Source organism: Lipophrys pholis (assembly GCF_963383615.2).
Source record: "Lipophrys pholis genome assembly, chromosome: 1".
Lineage (NCBI taxonomy): Eukaryota > Metazoa > Chordata > Actinopteri > Blenniiformes > Blenniidae > Lipophrys > Lipophrys pholis.
The window spans coordinates 2,934,608-2,947,258 of NC_137635.1; the positions used below are offsets into that span (position 1 = coordinate 2,934,608).

The following is a 12,651-nucleotide window of genomic DNA, read 5'->3' on the forward strand; positions in this document are numbered from 1 at the left end:
TCCCACCCAGCTCTGCCCGGGGCCAAATTAAAGACAAAACCAGCTACCATCTCAAAAATATTGCCAGAAATAAAGGATTTCTGAGTTGTATTCAATTTTACTCATATGTAAGTACAATTTACATAATCGATTATCAAATTGTTAGTTTATAAAATCGCTACTGAGCTGAGCATGCCCATAATTTGAATTCATATCAGATATTGTCATCTGCTAATTTGTGGCCAATAACTTCAGTGTTTTAATCGAGAAAAGACATTCTTCAGTTCATTCAAGCTTCATATTGTAATGTTATTTGCATTGTTATTTCTCTGAAATATCCTTTAAACGTAAGTCACTTGGACTGGATATCTGCTATTGGCAGTGCAAATAAATACAATTAAATATCAACTATACTTTAAATACTTTCTGAGTGAAGGGTTAGGGTTAGAATTCCATCTGATATAAAGATGTTTCATTCTCAGTGGTAAAGAACAATATATCCACTCACCATGCAGGATGAAGTGCAGTGTCTCAACAAATTTGTTTTTAATTGGAGAAGTTGCTCAGCCTTGGATCAAAATGTAACTCCTTAGATGAAGAACTTAGCTCACGAGCCTTCAAGACAACTTTCTTCATATGATAAAGCAGCTGGACTAGTTTCTGTGATTGGAACCTGTTACTCATGTGACTTCTGTGCGAGGACGTACCTACTGAAGTGAATGACCGCTCCACCCAAAAGAACTATCAGTGACAGAAAAGCATGGATGAACAAAGATCAGTCAAGGAAAGTGTATTATATATACATGTTTAAAAAGGCCCCTTTTGTACAAAGCTTTACATTTATTGTGGTTAAAATGTTGAGTTTATTAGGAAGAGGGAGAGTGGAACCAGTGTGCTCAGGTTTTGTTTCACCCAGGGTCCTCCTAAGCATGGGTTTCCGCCAACCTCCTCAGAAGAACTTTGGGAAGGAAATGAGCGGTGCGGGTCTACACTCCTTTAAACATGTACCTGTGTTTTCCATGGAGACATTGAACCAAATTCTTTTTTGTTGCTGTGGTTCAAACATATGCAGTACTAGGCATTTTCATTTTTACAAGGTGTTATTTTATAACTTTACTTAATTACTTGTGGGTTGCTTTCTTTCCTTTGTTGCTTTTCGAGTATGTTGAGTTTTCCTCTTCAGTGTATTCACTGTCTTTGCTATTTTGTTTTTTAATTACTTTAAATGGCAAAAATTCTGCCTGTGATTCTGTAAACTGGAGTGACTACATATTTAATTTCTCTTTAATCGATGACAAACATTTAGACAGGCTCCTTGGATGTTGCTCAGCCTCCATTAAATGCCTAGAATAGTCTCTCATCCACATCAGTTGAACTTAAACAACTTGCAAAGTATGTCTGGAACAAAATAATTGGAGAATATTTGATTCATGTGTTTAGAAAACGAAATACTTTTAAAGAATAAAGCTCTCCTTAAAAGTCTCACTGAAATACTGCACAGTAAAGTACAGTAACCTGAAAGAAGTCTATCTGAATGAGTGTGTTATGTTATAGAAATTATTATTAGGCTTTCTCATGTGGATTTGTTGGGTTTCTCTCTGTAAAAAGCAATTACAAATTATTTATGTATTGGTGCTTTGTATATAATTATGAGATGAATAAAGTTATTTGTTATACAGTATAAATGGGTGTTAAGGCCTTGGACAGAACTGACGGACTCAAATGCACGATTAAAAACATGCAGTATTTTATTAATGGTCTTGGTCTTTTATATTCTTTAGAGAAAAAAAGATACAAATAGCAAAAGGCGCTCATGAGTGCGATCAAAGATATTGAATAACAATAAGTGCTCACAGGGTCAAACATTATCACAAGCTATACAAGCTATAACATTCAACTATATATATATAAATAGTGGTGTGACAAAGTGCTTGCCCCCGTCCTGATTTCTTGTATATACTGTATATATATATATACTGTATATATATATATACACAGTATATATGTGATTTTTTTATTTCTCTGACCTATCAGAAACTCTGTGTCAGGGTAAAAATATAAAGAATAATTTTTTGCCCTTTTATTCTGTGAAGTATTTCTTTTGTGAGCGGTTAACTTCTGTTCATGTCTAAAAAACCTTGAAATCTCAGTTTTCAACAAGACTGATGGACAGGTCTCTTAACATTTTTTCACTGGTCACAAATTTGTACCCAAATAGCTTCATTGTGGGCTCACAAATTGTTTGTATAACTTCAACTAATTTGAAAGGTAGCCTGGACCTCCATTTATCTATATGTGTGGAGGAGTTTTTCTGTAACGCGTAAGCACCCCTGGTCTCCGTCGAAGTGCTTTTCAGAATCCAGGATTTTATCTGTGGGGTGAAAGGGATTCCAGAAAATTGGTACATTTCTGCTGCCTTCTGAACTGGAAAGCGAGCGACGTCCTCGTATCGCACCAACATGTAGCGCCTGTGCAGCCACGGAGGCTGGCTGAGACCGAGCTCGGCTGAAGCCCTGACGGTGTCACAGCTCATTTTCAGCTTCTTCAAATCATTTTCCACAAAGGGCTCTTCCTCACCCATGGCCCAATTCTTCAAGTTCTTGAACCTGCCAAAGGTCTCCATACGTGAAGCTACTATAGCCCGAGGATCCCGAACCAGCTGGATGAATTTGATATCAAGACTTGTCTCCTCAGCTAAAGGCTGCAGAGTGTGGAAATGGTGTACCCTTACAACCTTAATGACCCTGTGCTTCTTCTGGAGACAGGACTCAGAAGCTTTGGTCAGGTTTAGGGGCCCACAGTGTCCGCAGCCTTTTCCACAGCCTCTTTCTTCAAAGGGAATTTTGGTGGTCGTGCTGCAGACCGGCTCGTCACACAGAAAGCTGCTGCAGTCTCTCCGGAAGAAGCTTCTCGTAGTGTGATTAACAGGATGGGGCTTCATGAAGCTTTCGAGAAGGGAGAAGTTACACAGGAAGAGCTGCCTAAGCACATCAGGGTATGCCCTGGCTGTTGCTGTTTCATTGATTTTTCCATCCAGAGTCAGCGTCCTATCCACTTGATAGAGTGGCTCATAGAGATAAGACATATTGTCTCTCTGCTGGTTGAAAAGCTCGCCCACAAACGAAGAGCCTGTCCTGGTGGTGGCTAATAGGAGAAGGTGTTTCTGGCCCCCGTGATCCGGAACAGTGTACTTGTCTTTGAACCTAGAAAGTTAATTACAAGTTAAAGATTTCCTTGTAACATGTAGTTGAAAAGCTTTCAAGAGATGAAATAATTGGCAGAAATCAGTGCTCCGCTGATGCCTAAAATGGACTTACTTTAACAAAACATTCACTCCACTCTGGAATGACACAATGACACAAAGTATGACCAAGGCCACAATCACTCTTTGGTACTTGATCTTCATTTTTGGCTGTAGCGTCGCCTCGATATGCTTCAGAAAAGGTTCTGCGTGACTTGCAGGCCACCTCCAGTTGACTTCTTAAAGAGCTATCCAGTCCAATGGATTCCCTGTCAAAAGAAATCATCAACATAGTGACACATTTTGCTCTTTAGGACAGCGGTGAGCAAACTGATTGTTATTGTGGAGCAACTACATTTAACCAGCCATGAAAAGTGTCACTGTTGACGGAGAAATAAAACGTCACTGTGATACTGTAAAGTGGTTACACAACCTTTCTTTTTCTTTTGAATTCCTTCAAACACCTGAAACGATAGCTTGACTTTGATCCCGGACTCATTTTTGAATTTTAGCAGAAAATCAAAGAGCCATTTGGACCCGTTTCCCACAGAACAGAACACACTGGGAGCCGCAACTCGGTCTCTTGGACCTCACCCTTTGGAGGAGTTTCTTTCAAAATGTTCCTGCATAATGCAAAATGGTGGACATCCTGTTGGGTTTAGAGTGTGGGTGTCAGTAACATTTTCGGCCCGACATGCTGCATATGCCTACGAAATTATATGGACGTAGACGAAACATACTGTCCGTACTAGAATTTTGAAATGTCCAAAAATTGTAGGGGGTGCTATGGAACCATTTTGCCAGACACGTGTGCAATGACCATAAATTATGCATTTATTTTGCCATTTTTGAGTGCAAATTTTCATCCACTGTTGAGCTTGTTTAAGCTATCAACATGCAGCAGTTCTGGCGACATAAGAAGAGAGTACAATAATAATAATAATAATAATAGAAATCATCATCATCATCATCATCATAATTCATTGCATGCCAGTAGGGTCCCACCCCAGCTCTGCCCGGGGCCAAATTAAAGACAAAACCAGCTACCATCTCAAAAAATATTGCCAGAAATAAAGGATTTCTGAGTTGTATTCAATTTTACTCATATGTAAGTACAATTTACATAATTGATTATCAAATTGTTAGTTTATAAAATCGCTACTGAGCTGAGCATGCCCATAATTTGAATTCATATCAGATATTGTCATCTGCTAATTTGTGGCCAATAACTTCAGTGTTTTAATCGAGAAAAGACATTCTTAAGTAGATTCAAGCTTCATATTGTAATGATATTTGCATTGTTATTTCTCTGAAATTTCCTTTAAACGTAAGTCACTTGGACTGGATATCTGCTATTGGCAGTGCAAATAAATACAATTAAATATCAACTATACTTTAAATACTTTCTGAGTGAAGGGTTAGGGTTAGAATTCCATCTGATATAAAGATGTTTCATTCTCAGTGGTAAAGAACAATATATCCACTCACCATGCAGGATGAAGTGCAGTGTCTCAACAAATTTGTTTTTAATTGGAGAAGTTGCTCAGCCTTGGATCAAAATGTAACTCCTTAGATGAAGAACTTAGCTCACGAGCCTTCAAGACAACTTTCTTCATATGATAAAGCAGCTGGACTAGTTTCTGTGATTGGAACCTGTTACTCATGTGACTTATGTGCGAGGACGTACCTACTGAAGTGAATGACCGCTCCACCCAAAAGAACGATCAGTGACAGAAAAGCATGGATGAACAAAGATCAGTCAAGGAAAGTGTATTATATATACATGTTTAAAAAGGCCCTTTTTCTACAAAGCTTTACATTTATTGTGGTTAAAATGTTCAGTTTATTAGGAAGAGGGAGAGTGGAACCAGTGTGCTCAGGTTTTGTTTCACCCAGGGTCCTCCTAAGCATGGGTTTCCGCCAACCTCCTCAGAAGAACTTTGGGAAGGAAATGAGCGGTGCGGGTCTACACTCCTTTAAACATGTACCTGTGTTTTCCATGGAGACATTGAACCAAATTCTTTTTTGTTGCTGTGGTTCAAACATATGCAGTACTAGGCGTTTTCATTTTTACAAGGTGTTATTTTATAACTTTACTTAATTACTTGTGGGTTGCTTTCTTTCCTTTGTTGCTTTTCGAGTATGTTGAGTTTTCCTCTTCAGTGTATTCACTGTCTTTGCTATTTTGTTTTTTAATTACTTTAAATGGCAAAAATTCTGCCTGTGATTCTGTAAACTGGAGTGACTACATATTTAATTTCTCTTTAATCGATGACAAACATTTAGACAGGCTCCTTGGATGTTGCTCAGCCTCCATTAAATGCCTAGAATAGTCTCTCATCCACATCAGTTGAACTTAAACAACTTGCAAAGTATGTCTGGAACAAAATAATTGGAGAATATTTGATTCATGTGTTTAGAAAACGAAATACTTTTAAAGAATAAAGCTCTCCTTAAAAGTCTCACTGAAATACTGCACAGTAAAGTACAGTAACCTCAAAGAAGTCTATCTGAATGAGTGTGTTATGTTCTAGAAATTATTATTAGGCTTTCTCATGTGGATTTGTTGGGTTTCTCTCTGTAAAAAGCAATTACAAATTATTTATGTATTGGTGCTTTGTATATAATTATGAGTTGAATAAAGTTATTTGTTATACAGTATAAATGGGTGTTAAGGCCTTGGACAGAACTGACGGACTCAAATGCACGATTAAAAACATGCAGTATTTTATTAATGGTCTTGGTCTTTTATATTCTTTAGAGAAAAAAAGATACAAATAGCAAAAGGCGCTCATGAGTGCGATCAAAGATATTGAATAACAATAAGTGCTCACAGGGTCAAACATTATCACAAGCTATACAAGCTATAAAATTCAACTATATATATATAAATAGTGGTGTGAAAAAGAGTTTGCCCCCGTCCTGATTTCTTGTATATACTGTATATATATACTGTATATATGTGATTTTTTTATTTCTCTGACCTATCAGAAACTCTGTGTCAGGGTAAAAATATAAAGAATAATTTATTGCCCTTTTATTCTGTGAAGTATTTCTTTTGTGAGCGGTTAACTTCTGTTCATGTCTATAAAACCTTGAAATCTCAGTTTTCAACAAGACTGATGGACAGGTCTCTTAACATTTTTTCACTGGTCACAAATTTGTACCCAAATAGCTTCATTGTGGGCTCACAAATTGTTTGTATAACTTCAACTAATTTGAAAGGTAGCCTGGACCTCCATTTATCTATATGTGTGGAGGAGTTTTTCTGTAACGCGTAAACACCCCTGGTCTCCGTCGAAGTGCTTTTCAGAATCCAGGATTTTATCTGTGGGGTGAAAGGGATTCCAGAAAATTGGTACATTTCTGCTGCCTTCTGAACTGGAAAGCGAGCGACGTCCTCGTATCGCACCAACATGTAGCGCCTGTGCAGCCACGGAGGCTGGCTGAGACCGAGCTCGGCTGAAGCCCTGACGGTGTCACAGCTCATTTTCAGCTTCTTCAAATCATTTTCCACAAAGGGCTCTTCCTCACCCATGGCCCAATTCTTCAAGTTCTTGAACCTGCCAAAGGTCTCCATACGTGAAGCTACTATAGCCCGAGGATCCCGAACCAGCTGGATGAATTTGATATCAAGACTTGTCTCCTCAGCTAAAGGCTGCAGAGTGTGGAAATGGTGTACCCTTACAACCTTAATGACCCTGTGCTTCTTCTGGAGACAGGACTCAGAAGCTTTGGTCAGGTTTAGGGGCCCACAGTGTCCGCAGCCTTTTCCACAGCCTCTTTCTTCAAAGGGAATTTTGGTGGTCGTGCTGCAGACCGGCTCGTCACACAGAAAGCTGCTGCAGTCTCTCCGGAAGAAGCTTCTCGTAGTGTGATTAACAGGATGGGGCTTCATGAAGCTTTCGAGAAGGGAGAAGTTACACAGGAAGAGCTGCCTAAGCACATCAGGGTATGCCCTGGCTGTTGCTGTTTCATTGATTTTTCCATCCAGAGTCAGCGTCCTATCCACTTGATAGAGTGGCTCATAGAGATAAGACATATTGTCTCTCTGCTGGTTGAAAAGCTCGCCCACAAACGAGGAGCCTGTCCTGGTGGTGGCTAATAGGAGAAGGTGTTTCTGGCCCCCGTGATCCGGAACAGTGTACTTGTCTTTGAACCTAGAAAGTTAATTACAAGTTAAAGATTTCCTTGTAACATGTAGTTGAAAAGCTTTCAAGAGATGAAATAATTGGCAGAAATCAGTGCTCCGCTGATGCCTAAAATGGACTTACTTTAACAAAACATTCACTCCACTCTGGAATGACACAATGACACAAAGTGTGACCAAGGCCACAATCACTCTTTGGTACTTGATCTTCATTTTTGACTGTAGCGTCGCCTCGATATGCTTCAGAAAAGGTTCTGCGTGACTTGCAGGCCACCTCCAGTTGACTTCTTAAAGAGCTATCCAGTCCAATGGATTCCCTGTCAAAAGAAATCATCAACATAGTGACACATTTTGCTCTTTAGGACAGCGGTGAGCAAACAGATTGTTATTGTGGAGTAACTACATTTAACCAGCCATGAAAAGTGTCACTGTTGTCGGAGAAATAAAACGTCACTGTGATACTGTAAAGTGGTTACACAACCTTTCTTTTTCTTTTGAATTCCTTCAAACACCTGAAACGATAGCTTGACTTTGATCCCGGACTCATTTTTGAATTTTAGCAGAAAATCAAAGAGCCATTTGGACCCGTTTCCCACAGAACAGAACACACTGGGAGCCGCAACTCGGTCTCTTGGACCTCACCCTTTGGAGGAGTTTCTTTCAAAATGTTCCTGCATAATGCAAAATGGTGGACATCCTGTTGGGTTTAGAGTGTGGGTGTCAGTAACATTTTCGGCCCGACATGCTGCATATGCCTACGAAATTATATGGACGTAGACGAAACATACTGTCCGTACTAGAATTTTGAAATGTCCAAAAATTGTAGGGGGTGCTATGGAACCATTCTGCCAGACACGTGCAATGACCATAAATTATGCATTTATTTTGCCATTTTTGAGTGCAAATTTTCATCCACTGTTGAGCTTGTTTAAGCTGTCAACATGCAGCAGTTCTGGCGACATAAGAAGAGAGTACAATAATAATAATAATAATAATAATAATAATACAAATCATCATCATCATCATCATCATCATAATTCATTGCATTCCAGTAGGGTCCCACCCCAGCTCTGCCCGGGGCCAAATTAAAGACAAAACCAGCTACCATCTCAAAAATATTGCCAGAAATAAAGGATTTCTGAGTTGTATTCAATTTTACTCATATGTAAGTACAATTTACATAATCGATTATCAAATTGTTAGTTTATAAAATCGCTACTGAGCTGAGCATGCCCATAATTTGAATTCATATCAGATATTGTCATCTGCTAATTTGTGGCCAATAACTTCAGTGTTTTAATCGAGAAAAGACATTCTTCAGTTCATTCAAGCTTCATATTGTAATGTTATTTGCATTGTTATTTCTCTGAAATATCCTTTAAACGTAAGTCACTTGGACTGGATATCTGCTATTGGCAGTGCAAATAAATACAATTAAATATCAACTATACTTTAAATACTTTCTGAGTGAAGGGTTAGGGTTAGGGTTAGAATTCCATCTGATATAAAGATGTTTCATTCTCAGTGGTAAAGAACAATATATCCACTCACCATGCAGGATGAAGTGCAGTGTCTGAACAAATTTGTTTTTAATTGGAGAAGTTGCTCAGCCTTGGATCAAAATGTAACTCCTTAGATGAAGAACTTAGCTCACGAGCCTTCAAGACAACTTTCTTCATATGATAAAGCAGCTGGACTAGTTTCTGTGATTGGAACCTGTTACTCATGTGACTTATGTGCGAGGACGTACCTACTGAAGTGAATGACCGCTCCACCCAAAAGAACGATCAGTGACAGAAAAGCATGGATGAACAAAGATCAGTCAAGGAAAGTGTATTATATATACATGTTTAAAAAGGCCCCTTTTCTACAAAGCTTTACATTTATTGTGGTTAAAATGTTGAGTTTATTAGGAAGAGGGAGAGTGGAACCAGTGTGCTCAGGTTTTGTTTCACCCAGGGTCCTCCTAAGCATGGGTTTCCGCCAACCTCCTCAGAAGAACTTTGGGAAGGAAATGAGCGGTGCGGGTCTACACTCCTTTAAACATGTACCTGTGTTTTCCATGGAGACATTGAACCAAATTCTTTTTTGTTGCTGTGGTTCAAACATATGCAGTACTAGGCGTTTTCATTTTTACAAGGTGTTATTTTATAACTATACTTAATTACTTGTGGGTTGCTTTCTTTCCTTTGTTGCTTTTCGAGTATGTTGAGTTTTCCTCTTCAGTGTATTCACTGTCTTTGCTATTTTGTTTTTTAATTACTTTAAATGGCAAAAATTCTGCCTGTGATTCTGTAAACTGGAGTGACTACATATTTAATTTCTCTTTAATCGATGACAAACATTTAGACAGGCTCCTTGGATGTTGCTCAGCCTCCATTAAATGCCTAGAATAGTCTCTCATCCACATCAGTTGAACTTAAACAACTTGCAAAGTATGTCTGGAACAAAATAATTGGAGAATATTTGATTCATGTGTTTAGAAAACGAAATACTTTTAAAGAATAAAGCTCTCCTTAAAAGTCTCACTGAAATACTGCACAGTAAAGTACAGTAACCTGAAAGAAGTCTATCTGAATGAGTGTGTTATGTTATAGAAATTATTATTAGGCTTTCTCATGTGGATTTGTTGGGTTTCTCTCTGTAAAAAGCAATTACAAATTATTTATGTATTGGTGCTTTGTATATAATTATGAGTTGAATAAAGTTATTTGTTATACAGTATAAATGGGTGTTAAGGCCTTGGACAGAACTGACGGACTCAAATGCACGATTAAAAACATGCAGTATTTTATTAATGGTCTTGGTCTTTTATATTCTTTAGAGAAAAAAAGATACAAATAGCAAAAGGCGCTCATGAGTGCGATCAAAGATATTGAATAACAATAAGTGCTCACAGGGTCAAACATTATCACAAGCTATACAAGCTATAACATTCAACTATATATATATAAATAGTGGTGTGACAAAGTGCTTGCCCCCGTCCTGATTTCTTGTATATACTGTATATATATATACACAGTATATATGTGATTTTTTTATTTCTCTGACCTATCAGAAACTCTGTGTCAGGGTAAAAATATAAAGAATAATTTTTTGCCCTTTTATTCTGTGAAGTATTTCTTTTGTGAGCGGTTAACTTCTGTTCATGTCTAAAAAACCTTGAAATCTCAGTTTTCAACAAGACTGATGGACAGGTCTCTTAACATTTTTTCACTGGTCACAAATTTGTACCCAAATAGCTTCATTGTGGGCTCACAAATTGTTTGTATAACTTCAACTAATTTGAAAGGTAGCCTGGACTTCCATTTATCTATATGTGTGGAGGAGTTTTTCTGTAACGCGTAAGCACCCCTGGTCTCCGTCGAAGTGCTTTTCAGAATCCAGGATTTTATCTGTGGGGTGAAAGGGATTCCAGAAAATTGGTACATTTCTGCTGCCTTCTGAACTGGAAAGCGAGCGACGTCCTCGTATCGCACCAACATGTAGCGCCTGTGCAGCCACGGAGGCTGGCTGAGACCGAGCTCGGCTGAAGCCCTGACGGTGTCACAGCTCGTTTTCAGCTTCTTCAAATCATTTTCCACAAAGGGCTCTTCCTCACCCATGGCCCAATTCTTCAAGTTCTTGAACCTGCCAAAGGTCTCCATACGTGAAGCTACTATAGCCCGAGGATCCCGAACCAGCTGGATGAATTTGATATCAAGACTTGTCTCCTCAGCTAAAGGCTGCAGAGTGTGGAAATGGTGTACCCTTACAACCTTAATGACCCTGTGCTTCTTCTGGAGACAGGACTCAGAAGCTTTGGTCAGGTTTAGGGGCCCACAGTGTCCGCAGCCTTTTCCACAGCCTCTTTCTTCAAAGGGAATTTTGGTGGTCGTGCTGCAGACCGGCTCGTCACACAGAAAGCTGCTGCAGTCTCTCCGGAAGAAGCTTCTCGTAGTGTGATTAACAGGATGGGGCTTCATGAAGCTTTCGAGAAGGGAGAAGTTACACAGGAAGAGCTGCCTAAGCACATCAGGGTATGCCCTGGCTGTTGCTGTTTCATTGATTTTTCCATCCAGAGTCAGCGTCCTATCCACTTGATAGAGTGGCTCATAGAGATAAGACATATTGTCTCTCTGCTGGTTGAAAAGCTCGCCCACAAACGAAGAGCCTGTCCTGGTGGTGGCTAATAGGAGAAGGTGTTTCTGGCCCCCGTGATCCGGAACAGTGTACTTGTCTTTGAACCTAGAAAGTTAATTACAAGTTAAAGATTTCCTTGTAACATGTAGTTGAAAAGCTTTCAAGAGATGAAATAATTGGCAGAAATCAGTGCTCCGCTGATGCCTAAAATGGACTTACTTTAACAAAACATTCACTCCACTCTGGAATGACACAATGACACAAAGTGTGACCAAGGCCACAATCACTCTTTGGTACTTGATCTTCATTTTTGGCTGTAGCGTCGCCTCGATATGCTTCAGAAAAGGTTCTGCGTGACTTGCAGGCCACCTCCAGTTGACTTCTTAAAGAGCTATCCAGTCCAATGGATTCCCTGTCAAAAGAAATCATCAACATAGTGACACATTTTGCTCTTTAGGACAGCGGTGAGCAAACTGATTGTTATTGTGGAGCAACTACATTTAACCAGCCATGAAAAGTGTCACTGTTGTCGGAGAAATAAAACGTCACTGTGATACTGTAAAGTGGTTACACAACCTTTCTTTTTCTTTTGAATTCCTTCAAACACCTGAAACGATAGCTTGACTTTGATCCCGGACTCATTTTTGAATTTTAGCAGAAAATCAAAGAGCCATTTGGACCCGTTTCCCACAGAACAGAACACACTGGGAGCCGCAACTCGGTCTCTTGGACCTCACCCTTTGGAGGAGTTTCTTTCAAAATGTTCCTGCATAATGCAAAATGGTGGACATCCTGTTGGGTTTAGAGTGTGGGTGTCAGTAACATTTTCGGCCCGACATGCTGCATATGCCTACGAAATTATATGGATGTAGACGAAACATACTGTCCGTACTAGAATTTTGAAATGTCCAAAAATTGTAGGGGGTGCTATGGAACCATTTTGCCAGACACACGTGCAATGACCATAAATTATGCATTTCTTTTGCCATTTTTAGTGCAAATTTTCATCCATTGTTGAGCTTGTTTAAGCTATCAACATGCAGCAGTTCTGGCGACATAAGAAGAGAGTACAATAATAATAATAATAATAATAGAAATCATCATCATCATCATCATCATAATTCATTGCATTCCAGTAGGGTCCCACCCAGCTCTGCCC

General features: G+C 39.2%; 3 protein-coding genes across 3 annotated transcripts; all 3 read right to left on the bottom strand.

The window, feature by feature from the left end:
• Positions 1 to 2,125: 2,125 nt before the first annotated feature.
• Positions 2,126 to 3,385, bottom strand: LOC308119203 (carbohydrate sulfotransferase 3-like; the record flags this gene model as incomplete). The annotated part of the gene is made up of 2 exons (XM_080479067.1): positions 2,126 to 3,182; positions 3,297 to 3,385. 2 exons carry the CDS (start codon positions 3,383 to 3,385, stop codon positions 2,126 to 2,128), a joined length of 1,146 nt encoding a protein of 381 aa, XP_080335193.1.
• Positions 3,386 to 6,323: 2,938 nt separating this feature from the next.
• On the bottom strand, positions 6,324 to 7,583 carry LOC308119220 (carbohydrate sulfotransferase 3-like; the record flags this gene model as incomplete). Its single annotated transcript, XM_080479090.1, has 2 exons — positions 6,324 to 7,380; positions 7,495 to 7,583. The coding sequence occupies 2 exons, from the start codon at positions 7,581 to 7,583 to the stop codon at positions 6,324 to 6,326; spliced, it is 1,146 nt and encodes a 381-aa protein (XP_080335216.1).
• Positions 7,584 to 10,540: 2,957 nt separating this feature from the next.
• LOC308119263 (carbohydrate sulfotransferase 3-like) lies at positions 10,541 to 11,800 on the bottom strand (the record flags this gene model as incomplete). Its single annotated transcript, XM_080479148.1, has 2 exons — positions 10,541 to 11,597; positions 11,712 to 11,800. 2 exons carry the CDS (start codon positions 11,798 to 11,800, stop codon positions 10,541 to 10,543), a joined length of 1,146 nt encoding a protein of 381 aa, XP_080335274.1.
• Positions 11,801 to 12,651: the final 851 nt, after the last annotated feature.